This window comes from Halichoerus grypus, chromosome 6, assembly GCF_964656455.1.
Source record: "Halichoerus grypus chromosome 6, mHalGry1.hap1.1, whole genome shotgun sequence".
Classification (NCBI taxonomy): Eukaryota; Metazoa; Chordata; class Mammalia; order Carnivora; family Phocidae; genus Halichoerus; species Halichoerus grypus.
Window position 1 is genome coordinate 90,155,193 of NC_135717.1, and position 16,635 is coordinate 90,171,827.

Consider the following 16,635-nt stretch of genomic DNA (forward strand, 5'->3'; position numbering starts at 1 on the left):
TCTAGGCCGCCACAATCAGTTTGACAAATCAGTACCAAAACCAAGATACTGTTTGTAAAAACAAACAAGGTCATTTTTTACATAACTACATTATTTAAGAATTAATTTCACTGGCCTGTTCAACAAATCGTTAAGACAGCTTATCCCATGAGGAGAAAAGAAGCTTTAAAATTTTCAGGTAAGGTGGGAACACTGCCAAACTGTCTTTCTGAGTCACAAAGCACTAGCACACTCTATGAAGCTGAACCTTGACTCTAACATTGCCTGACTTCCTGATAATATATAATCATGGGCCACTGACTTCTTAAGAATTAAAAAAAAAAACTGTTCTTAAAAAAGAGGATTTAAATGTTTTCTCCAGGTAAAATATACACCGTAAATGATGAGGACAGAGAAAAGAGAAATGGATTTTCATTTCTGAATGCCACCTGAATGTGTAAGAGATCACCTGGGCTTCAATTCTGACAGTTACACAAAGGTACTAACTCCCAACCAAGATCAGAAGATAGAAAGAGACAGGAAGAGAAGAAAGGTAGGTACAAAAAAAAAAAAATATGTGGGGTACATATCTATTAAGAAAAGTGCTATATTCAGGAATGTTGCTATGAGAAAGATAAGTTAAGCACTGGGTAAAAATACAGAAAAGTTTATAGTGAGATCAATCATACAGAAACTGATTGTATGGTTTATAGATTACTTACACTCAATTCTTACCAGTCCCTCCTTGAGAAGAAAAAAGAAAAACAGGAAAGACACAAATATATTTTCCTCCTTGCTGGCTTCACAAAAAAGTTCAAACTTAAGGCTGAGAGTTGAGAGAGTGCCTGTCTATCATATTTATCCAATACTATTTGGCCTCCCGACAAAACAAATCTCAAAGTTACTATAAATGTTAGTAATGACCAAAAAAAAAAAAAAAAAAAAAAAAAAAGGTAATTCCCTGAAACTTGAGTTTTTCTGGATAGAGGATGACTTTAAACAGCTGATTATTATAAATGGTTATATTACAAATTCAGTAATATCGAATATAAAGAGAAGTTACTTTTCTAGGAAGTTCAGCTATTTAGAACACAGCAAAGCCCACACTTAAGTAAGTCCTCTGAGTGGCAGACCAATGTCACAAGGTCTATACATTGAAACTGGCACATTTTAATATGCAGACTTTAATGGGACTCTCAATTCCCCACTCAGAACTTATTTACTCTACCAAAGATTTTCTTTCTAGTTTTTCAGCCCATACGTATCAGAAGCAATGCTAGAAGAAGGCACGTTAACAACAGGCAAAAGTAACAGGCTTGGGACACAGCCACACAGAAAAAGTAGCCACAAATATTCAAAAGGGAAAAGATTTTGAATGATTTGGTGTAAAGGTAAAGACTACAGCCTCTGAGCACATCACAGCACACAGGCGCGCGCCCACTGATGACCCTCTGAGTCATCAACAGGAGATTACAGGCACCACACCCTGATGGAAGGGAATGTTTAATATAGTTTACAAGTACTTCCTTAAAAATGATACTAAATTTTAGTGCTTAGAGACTTTGACAAGCAGCCTAGCTAGAGAAAAATACGAAACTTTCAACTCCTCGATAACAGTAGCCAAATGAAATGTTACTGTCATGAGGTATGTGGAGGAAAATGAAATTAATATTTATTTTCTCTTTATTTATGTTATCAGGGACTTTGCTGATGTAAAGCCTCTCACATGCTGGCTTTGAAATTTCTTGTATCATAATGAAGAAATGACAAATTTCTTGTATCATAATGAAGAAATGACAAAACAGGCTTTGAAATTTCTTGTATCATAATGAAAAAATGACAAAACAGGGTTATTAATAAACTGCAGTATATTTTAACTGCTTTCTTTGAATAAATTAACACATATCCAAAAGAAGCAAATGTATCATCATAATTGTATAGTTCACAGTACAAAAAACATATTTCCAGTAATATCTGGAATATAAGCTTAAAAAATATGATGAAGATTACTCCTTGACCCTGTCCAAGTATCACTGCGATTACACATATAACATCATTTGGAGGTAACATCAAAATATTAAGGGCCTTGATTAATCTGAGGACTGAGGACAGAAAGTGAGTTTCCTATGCTCCTCAATACCATGACAGACGCATTACTTCTATTTTCTCATATAAACTTACCACAATACTATCATCATTTCTATTTTGTAGATGAGGAAACTGGGGCCAACAAGTAAAATCATTTGCCCAAAGCGGCAGCCCTTTGGTAGAAGGGCCATGATTCAGCCCCAAATTGCTTGGCCCTCAGAACCCATGTTGCCTCTCTGAGACGGAAGTTACTGAGTTACAGAAGCAATGTGGGAGGAACATCATGGTGTCAGACCTGAAGAGCATTCTCATGAAAAAGACAAGCTGCATGAAACTCTAGAGGCAGTATCTAACCTGTGGCCAGTGTATAAAAAACAACGCTCATTACCATAGAACTCATGTTCCAGTGCACCAACTAGTATCTTCACATACCAAAGATGTTCATGTACCATCCAGGAAAGAAACTAATTCTTGAAAGATTTATTCAACTGGTTTAATCATTGTGAAAGGAGAAATTTTAAAGAAAATGCATACATTGTGATAAACTACATTAAAAACCTCTCCTTTATCAATTCCCTAGCCAAAAAAAAAAAGTTAGAACTTGAGACTGGGAGGCTAAACACTCAATGTTAACTAACTACAGTTGGAACTTCAGCTACAACTTGCTTATTGCAAAGGTTCGTTCAAAATCTGAACATATTTCCTCCCTGTCATTCACACCATTCATTCCATGGGCATTGACTGAGAGCCCCTTTTGGGAGGGAAGGGGGGAGGATCAGATACAAAGAGGAATGAAACATTACCTGCAACTTCAAGGAACTTAAAATCTGCTTGTTTCTAAACCAAATACATTTGCTAAGTTTTCCTTCTTCTTTATAAATGCCTCTTGGATTTGCCCTTTTCTTTCCCTTCTCTTTATATCCTCTGTTTTACCAATACACTGTTCATTTTTGTCACACTATGCAAAATTGTCACATTTTCTTACAATCAAGATTTTTAAAGTTATGCGACTCGGACAAATCATCTCATCTTAGAAAGGAGCCTCAGCTTGTTCTATATGTAAAAAGGGGAAAACAGAAATTTACTGCTTATAGGCTGGTGATTTTCAATCCTCAGATCTATGATTTTTTGAAGAAGCTCCTAACACAAAATAAACATTAAAATTTGCAAATGAATTCTACTTTTTATCCCTTACCCCTTTCTTAGCTCTCTGAAAACAGATTTTTGGATCTATGGTATTTGTGAGAAGATTAAGTAAGACTCTTTCGTCTTAACAAAAGTCTTAGGGCTACTATTTAGATGTCTGACTTACCTATTTCCATTCATACTCATCATATCCATCCTCAATACTGCTATGACAGTGACCCAAGACAACAGACCTTTTATACCCCTGACTAAAAAACTTCACTGGCTAGGCATTTCCTGCAAACAATGTCCAAATCCCTTAGTATGATTCTTCCCACTGTGGTCCATGTTTAGATAATCTTATTTCTCAATGCACCACCTTGCACCCTTCAGTTAAGACCAAACTGTTTGCAGTCCATTCATTCATTATATCCATTCTACAAGTATTTACTGAGCGTAAATTTTACATTAGCCACTGTGCTATGCTTGGGGAATCATGAAGTAAGCAAGGCAGAGATGCACCAACTTCACAGAGCTCACAGTCTAGTTTATAAAGGGTTCATACTGCTGTTTACAGCACCTATCAGCCTCCCAAATGCCTGGAGCGCACTACTACATTTCAGAGCTCAGTTCAATGCTCAGCGCCTCTGTGAAATCCCTTCTGACTCCTACCCCCACCCACATGGAAGAACTGACCACCCCACTGCACCTCAGACACTGCCATCCAAGCTTATTTAGCTCTTTATCGTAACAATGCACTCACTAGTCTACCTCACCAAAACAGTGCATAAGCAATGACCATGTCTTATTCATCTTTGGAATGACTAAATTGTCATGGAAACAGAGACTATGAAGACCTTGGCCTGGCACCCAGAAGTACTTAATAAATATCTGCCTAGAAATGAAAGACTGAAGGAATTAATTATTTTGTTTTTTAAAAAAATAAAACAAAACCAAAAAAAAACCTCTTCTTTTTCAGTTTCTTCAAGTCATCCTCTAGACTGCAAGTCCCTTAAAGTCAAGAACCAAATATTACTAGCTCTGTTCTGTGCACATATTAATCATAAAATAAGCACCTGTTGAATATATTCTCTGGATCTATAATTCACAACTACTAGGACATGGTAAGGATGTCATAATACAGTCCTGGAGAAAACTGAAACCAACACTAATCAGACTGACAATACCATAAGAAAATATATCCGTGTATGGTATAAAATCCATTTTATAAATGTCTGATTTGAGTCCTAAGGCCTAGTCACTCAATACACAGGCAGAAAAAGAGTCACAAAACCTTAGAATTGTTCATTCTTACTACACTCAAGACACTGTAGATCCAGATAATGTAAAAAAAAAAGGGGGGGGCGGAGAGAGAGAATTCCAAATTTATAAAAGGGTGTTAGTTCCTATGGCAGATAATAATAAGGATACTTCCAACAATAATAGCAAATATATACACTACTTTCTGCTTGTCAGGTGCTGGTAGAAGCATTTTACATGTACTACCTCATTTAATTGTCAGATCAACTCTATGAGATATTCCCACTATATAGATAAGCAAAATTAGGTAAAAAAATCTTGTCCAAGATCATTCAGCTAATAAATGATAGAACTGAATTTGAACCCAGGAAGTCTGGTTCCAGAGTCTTTGCTCTTAACCACAGTACTATTCTGAGTCTTTTAACCATAATACTATTATTATTATTTATTATTGTGCAATAATAAAAGCCCATGCAGGGGCACCTGGGTAGCTCAGTCGTTAAGCGTCTGCCTTTGGCTCAGGTCATGATCCCAGGGTCCCAGGATTGAGCCCCGCATTGGGCTCCCTGCTCCGTGGGGAGCCTGCTTCTCCCTCTCCCTCTCCCCCTGCTTGTGTTCCCTCTCTCGCTGTGTCTCTCTCTGTCAAATAAATAAATAAAATCTTAAAAAAAAAATTTTTTTTAAATAAATAAATAAATAAATAAATAAATAAAAGCCCATGCAGATCCTGTGGAAAAAATGCATTTCCAAACATATGTGGTATATTTCAGGAGTCCTCAACTTCTTTTTAGTAATGATTTCTATTTTATACTAAAGTTTAAGAATATATTATTTACACATGAGACAATCTAGAGAGGACAAGGGAAATTAAAGAAGAATCAAGGAGAAAGCCTACTGGTTTCACAATACAGAAAGAAATGATACTATAACACTACCCAAAAGTTCAAGACCTATAAGGAAGAAATCCTGTCAACTGTCAGCCCACAATAAAATGGATCATTCATGAAGATCAACAATTATATTACAAATAATTAGCTAGGAAAATCCACCTAAGGCACTGATGCCATATTAAAGACTCCTCAGAAAGCACTGCAATACATCTGTGGTTCTAAATTACATGACAGTAAGCAGAAGTCATATCTTAGTAGCTTTTATAAAAACTCTTTTTTAAACAATCCTTATCTCTCACTATGTCACTCCAAATAATATAAACAAGACATGGGTTCAAATTACTAATTTGAATACATAATTTGTAAAATGTGGTTAGAAGTAGAATTATACCTCGTCAAATAAACACACATACCATAGAGGGCCTTTGCACTTGTTTTTGAACTGTGTTCTCTGTCCATTTGGGAAAAGGTGGGTGATGATCCATAGCCACTGTAACAAAGAAAAAAAAAAAAAAGGTCATTGTGCTGGGTTAAAGTCCAAAGTAAGCAATAAAAATTCAAAACTACAAATAAAAATTCCAATGTACCACAATCACCGTGTGTTTTTAAAAAAACATATTGAGTTAATGCTAACTAGGTTTGTCAAAATGAGCCAGATCCTGCTCTGGTCAAGAAACAGAATATAAACCACACTACCCCAGTGTGGACGAGGTAGGTGCAAATCACAGCCTCCTCTCAAACTCCAAGTCAGAACCTTCCTAAGAAGTCAATAAGGCTGAAACTATCTTAGAAGAGTTTAAGTTTGCCATACTAAATTGAATTGTGAGCAATGATCCAGGCATAAAAAGTACTCAATGACTTAACCTATAATGGAATAGACATTATTTTCACAAAAACTTAAAATGTAAAATAACACTTTATCATTAAATTTGACCACCTTTACCCTACTTCCAGCCTCCTGTTACTAATACGGGAGGTGGAGTAAATGTATCACTTGAATTTTAAAAATTTATTCAGTAAACATTTATTAACCCCAAAAATCTATTAGAATAAGGATTATGGCAGGGGACATGGTCTGTTAATAAAACAAGTAAGTAAAACCATTACAATAGAATGTGATATCTGGATAAAACTAATAGATATTACAAGTAAGATCAAAGAAGGATTCAATTTTTATCAGGATGTGCAGAAAGACTTCACCACCAAGTTGGCATTTTTGCAGAATATAAATTGGAAAGAAGCTCTATGGATAGGTGGAAAATTAAATGAGGAAAAGGCGTGTGGAACTGGCTCAATGACTAGCATGGTGTCCAAGGGGACAATGCATCTAATGGGGCATGCCCAGATTAGAGGAATGGCTTCAGACATAGGGAAGGCAAATAGAGGGCGTAAGAATTTTACATTTTTATTCTCTGGATGCAACAAATATTTTTATACAAGAACATGACATGACCAAAAACATTTTTAAAGAAAATAATCCAAATGGCAAGGTAACCAGGTAGAGGGTGCTACAAAAATTATGGTAGGAAAAAGGCCCTAAGTAGAGCTAGAATAGAAAGAAGGAAGAGACAGAAACAAGAGTTTCTTTATAGAAGAAAATATTATAAATTCATGATTAAGTGGATATTTATTGTAAGAAAAGGGAGGAAGATTGAGGGTGTGGCCAAACTTTCTGGCTTGAATAACTGATGGACAAGATAAAGACAGCACCAGACAATACTCCCCAGGTGTCTCTTACTGACAAATACTAAGGAGATTTGCAATGATCTTCGTAAAGAAAAAAGATGAAGTATAACTCTTTACAATGTGAATAACCTATGAATTCTAAAAAATGATGAGTGAACTCTATACCACAATGGCCAACATAAAATAACTACAATATTAACCACACCGTATAAGGAAACAGCAACTTACGTCAGGGACGTGATTTCAAGTTATACCTGGAGCCACAGGGATTGTTTTGTTTGCTTGCCTGATCTTTTTATTTGTTTTACACAGTGATAAGTACCTTGACAGACTGGACTAGAAGACATTTAACTCTCCTCAGATGCCAGTATTTTATAAATAAAAATATAATAGAACGCTCCAGAGAAACTGAAATCTCTGAAGTAAAGAAATAATACATAAAATACCAGAACTGTCTTCTATTAGATCACTGTCACAGAGGAGGATATTACCTAACCATCTTTTTCTTTCCAGACACAGTAAACTTTTAAATTAGAATTAGAAAGAAATTATATATTAATGAAGAATAAACTACATAAAGAATTGGAATTAATCTTTTCAGTAAAAATATAAAACAAAGCCATCAAATCAAATCTAAAAAGAACCCCAACAGGGGCGCCGGGGTGGCTCAGTTGGTTGGGCTTCCAACTCTTGATTTCGACTTAGGTCATGATCTCGGGGTCATGGGATGGAGCCTCACATGGAGCTCTGCACTCAGAGCAGAATCTGCTTAAGGTTCTCTCCCTCGCCCTCTGCCCCCTGCCCCACCCCCCGCTCATGCACTCTGTCTCTTTAAAATAAATAAATAAATCTTAAAAAAAAAAGAACCCCAACAAATTAAATATAAACCTTCCAACTTACTTCATTTGAGCTGGATACATTCCAAAACCACTGGGATGATTAGAAATATGACCATTCATTGTGGTTTTCACTCCTGGGTTCTGAAAAAAGAAAGGTACATAGATTAAAGGTAATAAAAAGGTCAAGACATTTCAGTTTCAAGTTTTTCATTCAACAAATACATGTCACTGCCGGGATGACAGAGATACAAAGAGAACGATCTCCACCCTTAAAGTGCTCTGGCGCCAGAAGTGCAGATGGACATATAAACAAAGATTCAACTGGCCTTTAACATTAATGTACTAGAACGGTAAGCAAATTTAGGCAAGTAAAAGAAAAATCTAAGATATAGTTTTGAGTCTTCTACATATAGAAGGCATAACTGTATGTTCTGCTCTAACTCATAATCAATTCTCGGTTTTATGAAATGTTACTTTGTTTACTGTTTCATTATGCAAGTAATATAGGTTCATTAAATTTAAAAACCTGAGAACAGGAAAGTGCAAAATACAGAAAAGCACAAAGGGGAAAAATAGCACCCAGAGCCCTATCATTTAACAATCCTGTCAGTTCCCTCCAGTCTTTTTCTTGCATTTACTTTTCTTCTTTCTCCCTTCCTTCAAAGCACGTTTGACAACATCCTATACACACACACTTGGATACACCTTTTTTCCAAGAAGGTATCCATTTACATATTCCTTTTACTTTTTGTGAGAAAGCAATTTTAAAGTTAACACCAGATATTTAACTTCAGAAAACATTTTTAATATGTCTCACAAATTGAACAAATTCCTTCAAACAAGATGAATAAGTAAAACTTCTTGCTAAATCCAATGGCTTTTTCTTTCTTTGTTCTCCGAGACAGTACTGCTTACACCTGATTTCTTTTTTTTTTTTAAGATTTTATTTATTTGACAGAGAGAGAGAGAGAGGGAATGAGAAAGCGAGCGGCAGGCAGAGGGAGAGAGAGAAGCAGGCTCCCTGCTGAGCTGGGATCTGGACACGGGACTTGATCCCAGGACCTTGAGATCATGACCTGAGCTGAAGGCAGACACTTAATTGACTGAGCCACCCAGGCACCCTACACCTGATTTATTTTTATTTACTCCTGGATACTTGGGCCTTCTTGGGTTCTGTGACACTAAACAATTCTGGATATTACCTTACTTTTCTGACTTTTGTATACATTATATTACTATGTCTTCTCAATAATGGAGAGGTAGGTAGGGCACATCCCAGCTTTATTATAAGACAAAGAGAGGGAGCAGCAGAATTAATAACTACTGAGTGACTATTATGTGTCAGGTAATATGACTGATACTTCCAAGGTGAACAAAACAGTCCCAGCTTTGGGTCAATAGTCTAGTGGGAAAAACAGTCACTTCGTTAAAAATTTTTTTCTCTTACAAAGGATGATATGGGGTCCATTTTGAAACGGCACTTCATTCAGATTAGGAGGCCATAGAAAGCCTACAGAGAGAAATTACATTCAAGACCAGTAACTTCAAGTTAATTCTTTTTTCATTCTTCAGATCCCAGTTCAATCACAGTGTCCTCAGGGAAGCTTTGACTGACCTCCCTGAATAGGTAAAAGCCCACTATCAGACATTCTCAGACTATAAACCATTTTTCAAAGTACTTTCTCAAACTATAAGCAATTTTTCAAAGTACTTATCACAGTTATAATTTTTCATTTGTTTAAATTAATTCTTGACTCTTCAGTAGACTAGAAGTTCCATAAGGGCAGAGACTTGTTTAATGCTGTTTCTCAAGCAGTAAGAACAGTACCAGGCATAGAATAGGTGTTAATTAAATATTTATTCAAAGAAAGAAAAAAAAGAAGGAAGTCCGTGTCCCGCTTTTGAAAGACTTTATTGCATTCTTAACGATACAAAATTAATTCATATGGAACACACAGTAAATAAGTCCCAATGTATGTGGCTCTACTTTTAATCCACTAGAGATTCAAAGGGAAAAGCCAGGCTGACTGCCATAATTTTTGGAAGGGGTGAGACTTGACCTATTTCTTAAAGAAGAGTTAAGGATTTAGAAAGGTCCTCAAAACACTCAAGTTTAATTCAAGCTTTCCCAATAGTCCTGCTCATATTTATTCACAGCTTAGAAGCAAATTTCTAAATGAAGGAACAAAGAAATATTGACCTCTCCCCTTGATTTACACAATTACATAACATTAATTTACAAAATTACTACATTTACAAAATTACATTACACTTATATTACATTGTTATATTCTGTTTGCATTGTTTTTGTGATCTGATCATACTTGGATATGATCAGTATACAGATAAACCAGTTCTCTGGGGAAAAATTAAATCCTGATTTGTAGTGACTTCCATAGTATAAATATTTCCACTATGGCTCATCTCAAGCTATCAATACTTTTACAGCAGCTTACAAAATTCCTAAATATCCCACAGTTGGTTCTCATACGCCTATAGGACCCACACAGAGCACATCATTGTTACATTCTAGAATTTGGGCCTGGAATAACATTCTGGATCTAGAGCCAATGGCTAGACACAGTCATTCACAGAAGCCTATAATTCTATTTCTGGCACTAACTAGCTACACAAGTCAATTAAGCCTCTGTTTCAATTTTCTCATCAATAAAATAGAGATAATTCTTGGGTCTTTCTAACTCACAGAGCTAGTGAAAAATCAAATGATGGATGTGTAAGTTTCTTTTAAAGTTTTTTTTTTCTTTTTTTTTTTTAAGTACTCTTTCAAAACAAGCTGGTTCGTTCAGTATATAAATTAAACCCCCAGGGTTTGTACTGATTTTGATCTGGTTTGCATTTTAAAACCACAGCAGCTGGTTTTAATGAAAAGTGATAGCCACAGCATCTCATCCTTTTCATGTTTAATTCTTCCTGACAGTCAAATAAATGCATGGTTTGTATTTTGTTTTTAAAACGGTGATCTGTCAGAGTAAGAGAATATTACAAAAGGGAATAGAAAATGTCAATTTGCTAAATTGAATTTTAAATATAGAAATTTTTCCTATTTGGCAATCACAGTGTCACTTGTCACAGATGCTCATGTAGCAATATGGAGTTTTCAAATATTTAAATATAGCAATTAGAGTGCACACCTTGCAAAGGAGACAATTACAAATGCTTGGTTTTCCTTCAGGCTTTTAAAAGACATATCCAAATTATAGCTATGTAGACCATATATATAGTTTAGAGGAACCTTCAAGTCTTCCTAAAAAATAGGTGTTTTCATTTTTATTAACTGTTAAGCAAAACAACTTAAAACTAAGGAAACAAACATTTTCTTTATCATTTTACAGAATCACAAATTAGTTAACTCTACCAAATAAGCTACTTAATCCTGCTAAAGGTGTACACTAAAACTGTCCTAATTGCTTCCACAGATTTGAGATTACAGCTTCACTTTCCTTATAAAAACACTTTTTATAACTTATAGTTATTATAATTTTATTTTCTACAGAAGATAACATTCTTCAGCCAAGCAAAAAGAGTAAAATGGCAAATTTAAGATCTAAGTTAAGCACACCAAAAATGGTAAACACTGAAATCCTCAATGTAAACAGTCTATGAAAAATCACTATAAGCAGAAATAAATGAGGCTAATCAAAAGGAATGAGATCTTGCCATTTGCAACGACGTGGATGGAACTGGAGGGTATTATGCCGAGCGAAATAAGTCAAAAAGAGAAAGACATGTGTCATATGACCTCACTGATATGAGGAATTCTTAATCTCAGGAAACAAACTGAGAGTTGCTGGAGTGGGGTGGGGTGGGAGGGATGGGGTGACTGGGTGATAGACACTGGGGAGGGTATGTGCTCTGGTAAGCGCTGTGAATTGTGCAAGACTGTTGAATCTCAGACCTGTACCTCTGAAACAAATAATGCAATATATGTTAAGAAAAAAAAAAAAGAAGAAGATAGCAGGAGGGGAAGAATGAAGGGGTGGAAATCGGAGGGGGAGACGAACCATGAGAGATGATGGACTCTGAAAATCAAACTGAGGGTTCTAGAGGGGAGGGGGGTGGGAGGATAGGTTAGCCTGGTGATGGGTATTAAAGAGGGCACGTTCTGCATGGAGCACTGGGTGTTATGCACAAACAATGAATCATGGAACACTACATCTAAAAACTAATGATGTAATGTATGGTGAGTAACATAACAATAAAAAATTAAAAAAAAAAAGAAATAAATGAGGCTATCTGTAATAAGGCAAAACCGGAAAGCTACATTTGTATTAGACAGTGTTAAGATCCCAAATATAAATAAATAAATATTTAGATTCCTTTTCCTTTTCTTTACTCTTGCTGGCACTTCATAACACTTTTCGAATTGATGAATGATTAGGTAGTCATTACTCAATGTTAGAATACCACCCACCCATTTTGGCTACTAAACAAGAGTAGCTCTCCCTGTATATTGAGCTGTCCTTGAAATAACTTGTTCTCTCAGAAAATGCCAGACTTTTTTTGTTTAAGTTTTGGTTGGCTTGTTTAGGTTTGACAGAGTATCTTGAAGTATCTCGACTTTGATTTCAATTTAACTAAATTCATATCTCTTGGTCTAAATTATAACCAATGGCAGGGGAGGGGGATGGGTATTGTCATCATTACTTAGGGTTTTTAACTAAAAAATCATTGAAATTTAATTTTTAGCAGTACTTTGTGACATCATTTACCAGGGGTTGTGCTTAAAACATAAAAACACAAAGAATTTATTTTAAACCTTCTGAAGCATCACATGTTCCGTCTCCTGTGCTGTGTTCTGGAGTAACCACTTTTCAATACATGTTACCAGTACTGTCAGTATAGTGGTCTCCACTTCTCTGTCACTTGGTCTAATATTCAGTAATAAAGAGTTTGTGTGGGGGCTCCTGGGTGGCTCAGTCGTTAAGCGTCTGCCTTCGGCTCAGGTCATGATCCCAGGGTCCTGGGATCGAGCCCCGCATCGGGCTCCCTGCTCAGCGGGAAGCCTGCTTCTCCCTCTCCCACTCCCTCTGCTTGTGTTCCCTCTCTCGCTGTCTCTCTCTCTGTCAAATAAATAAATAAAATCTTTAAAAAAAAAAAAAGAAGTTTTTGAGGTAGTTATTAGCTCCGTTTTGTAGGTAAATGACAGTCTCAAATAAGTTAAGACATCTGCCTAAGTGGTAACACAAGAAGCCAGAATTCGAAATGCATGGGTTCACTTAGACGCAGATTTATTTCAGTAACTCCAGTACAGTACTGTAAATGGATTTTCTCTTCCTAATGATTTTCTTAATAACATTTTCTTTTTTCTAGCTTACTTTATTGTACTGAATAGAGTATATAATACATATACAAAATATGTGTTTATCGACTGTTTATGTTATCGGTAAGGCTTCCAGTCAACAATTAGCTATCAATAGGGAAGTTTGGAGGAAGTCAAAAGTTCTATGATAATTTTCGACTGTGATGGGGTCGGTGCCCCTAAACCCCATGTTGTTCATGGGTCAAGTGTATAAAAGTGGGTCTTCTGAGTGCTTCATTCACATGTAAATAGCATGTGATACCCATAAATTTACCTGGACCATTTGCATTTCTTCCATGATAATTAAATACATATTACGGGAAGAGAGGAATAAGTCTCCAATTTAGCTGGAATCCTCCAACAAAAAAAAAATATGGTAGGAAAGGGAACAAAATTCAGAGAGAGAAGAAACTGTCTTAACCCTTCTTTATTACCAGGCCCCCTATCCCACTGAGGCACACACTGGGGTTGGGTTTTGAGAGAAATAGTGGTAGGATTGGATCTTGAACTGTTTCTCAGCAAAGTGTACGTTAAATTTCATAAGTGACATGCGGAATTTTAACTGAAATCTCCACATATATATTTATGTGTGAGTTTTCCTCTTTTTACATATACCTTGCCTTACACATGCTTGAAAAAAACCTTTTATCAAAATGTTTCTCTCCCTGATTGTATTATTTCCACAATTCACGATGGACTTACAGTTAGCCTTGTATAATGACCGCAGCAATAAACACGTTTAAAGGAGTATATACTTTACCAGTGGACGTTTCTGATATAACCACCCTGTGACGTAATTAATCAGCAAACAGACCTCGGTGCCTGCTCACCACTGCCACACCCTTAAACAGACTGCCATTTACTCCATCACATGCCAGGGAGGGCTCATTAAAACTGCAGCTAAATTTGGGTTTTTTAAAATTTTTTTGTAAACAACTTTTCTATTTTTGAATCACTTTATATTTACAAAAAAGTTGTGAAAATAGAACACAAAGTTCTTGCAAAACCTGCACCCTATCTCCTACTGTTAACATCTCGCATTAGCATGATGTATTTGTGACAATTAATGAACCAGTACCAATATCAGTATTTTATTATTATCTAAAATCAATACTTGTTCTGACTTCCTTCACTTTTTTTACCTAATGTTTTCTTCTGTTCCAAGATCCTATCCACAATACCACATTGCATTTAGTCTTCATGTCTCATTAGGCTCCTCTCCCCTGTGACCATTTCTCACACTCCCCTTGTTTTTGATGACTATTTTAGTTTTCTAGGGCTTCCATAACAAAAGTATCACAAACTGGGTGGCTTAAAACAACAGAAACTTATTCTCTCACAGTTGTGGAGGCTTTAAGTCCAAAATGAAGATGTCAGCAGAGCTAAGCTCTCTCTGAAGTCTGTAGGGGAGGAATCCTTCTTTGTCTCTTCTAACTTCCGATGGTTGCTGGTAATCTCTAGCTTTCCTTGGCTTATAGATGCATCACTCAAATCTCTGCTCTATCTTCATATGGCCTCCCTGGGTGTCTATCTATATACAAATTTCCTTCTTCTCATAAGGACACCAGTCAGTGGACTGGGGTCCACCCCAATCCAGTACGACCACATTGTGATTCATTGGCAAAGATCCTATCAAAATGAGGTCACATTCTTAGGAACAGTGTGGTAGGACTTGAGCATATCTTTTTGGGGGACACAATATAACTTGCAATAATGACTTTGATTGCCTTCTGAGGAGTACTGTATTTTGATATTCTGTAGGATGTCTCTCAATTGGGATTTGTCTGATGTTTTTCTCGTGATTAAGCTGGAGTTACAGGTTTTAGGGAGGAAGACCACAAAGATATGTGCCACTCTCACCACATCATATCAAAAGTCCATGTTATTAGCTATGACAAAACTGTTTATGCTTAACCTTGCTCACTGACTAAAGTAGCATTCGTCATGTTTCTCTATTATAAAGTGACCTCCCTCACCACCACTCTACAGGCCTGTTGGGAAGAACTCACTATATGCAGCCCATACTTATGGGGTAGAGAGTTATGCTCCACCTTCTAGAGGAGGGAATATCTGCATGAATAATTTGGAATTCTTCTGTATGGGAGATTTGTGTATTTTCCACTATTTACTTATTCTATTTTTTAATTAACAGAAAAGATGGAAAAACATACAAGAGGGGATCTGATTCATCAAATAGAAACTCCTGATTATTCATCCCCTATAAAACTCCTATCTCAGGTGGTTCAGACGAGATCGGAGTTAGGCTTCCATTCTGTGCTGGGTATTGCATAGTGATGAGTGAGAGAGAGAAAGAGAGAAATTGAGGCATGAGAGAGATCATAGCCCTTAACACAAAACCTTGGCTAACACCACCAAAAAAGATGATTGGAATTTTAAAAAATAAACATTATCTAAGAAGTTCAAATCTTCCCAGAAGCAAAAAGTTGTTGAGTGCAGATTCTCAGAAGAGGTAGAAGAATATTCCCTGTGGGCATTTTCTTCCAAAATAAGAATAAAAGCACAGCTTTTTTCTGCCAGTTCAGTTCTCAACTGAACACGTATCAGTGAACAACATTTTGGAACAAGAAGTAAAGAAAACCATCCCACCTACCTTACCTCTTCCCTACTCCCCAGTAATTTTTTTTCAAATTTCTATTTTTTGAAAATTAGCCTTGTTCCTGTCCGGGCTGCAGCGGCGGGAGGGAGCCCAGTGGAGGCGCCCTCCCGAAGCACTACTGCCCATGCTGACCCCCCGGCCCGGCGGCCGCCGATGTCATGAGTAACACCACAGTGCCCAAGGCCCCTCAGGCCAACAGCGACTCCATGGTGGGCTATGTGCTCGGGCCTTTCTTCCTCATCACCCTGGTTGGGGTGGTGGTGGCTGTGGGCCGACCGGCTTCGTCATCACCTGCTGCCCATGTACAGCTACGACCCCGCTGAGGAGCTGCATGAGGCTGAGCAGGAGCTGCTCTCTGATGTGGGAGACCCCAAGGTGGTACACGGCTGGCAGAGTGGCTACCAGCACAAGCGGATGCCCCTGCTGGATGTCAAGACCTGACCTGATCCCCTGCCCTGCTCTCCAGAACCATGGGGTCTTGGGAGTGCCCGGGGCCTGCGGCTTCCTTCCCCACTTGCACTCACCCAGCTCCCCCTGCTGGGAACTGGGTCTCCTCTCCTCCCATCCAGCCCCGGCAGCTCGCTCCCCCTGCCAGGCCTTCAGTCTTTGGTGGGCTGAGCCTCCCATCGGCTCCCCCGGGCTAATGAAAAGTTTTTCCTGCCCAGTTGGGTGGTTGGAGACATTTTCCTGGGCACCACCTTTCTCTTGAGCCCTCCCCAACCTGGCTTTGGATTTGTTTCCATGGTGACAGGGCCTAATGTATAGTATTCAGTATATATATTTTGTAACTAAACTGTTTTGTGGCTAAAAAAAAAAAAAAAAAAAAAGAAA

General features: G+C 37.2%; 1 protein-coding gene and 1 pseudogene across 9 annotated transcripts in view; one reads left to right on the top strand and one right to left on the bottom strand.

The window, feature by feature from the left end:
- EPS8 (EGFR pathway substrate 8, signaling adaptor) overlaps positions 1–16,635 on the bottom strand; it is a 200,011-nt gene that overhangs the window by 55,516 nt on the left and 127,860 nt on the right. For all 9 annotated transcript variants that reach the window (XM_078075656.1, XM_036115769.2, XM_078075662.1 and 6 more), the window contains 2 exons: positions 7,929–8,008; positions 5,756–5,832 (listed from right to left, as the gene is read on the bottom strand). In XM_078075656.1, coding sequence (XP_077931782.1) covers positions 5,756–5,832; positions 7,929–7,987 — 136 coding nt within the window. In that variant the 5' untranslated portion in view covers positions 7,988–8,008. The remainder of the gene's footprint in view (positions 1–5,755; positions 5,833–7,928; positions 8,009–16,635) is intronic.
- Positions 15,868–16,312, top strand: LOC118550567 (small integral membrane protein 29 pseudogene; annotated as a pseudogene).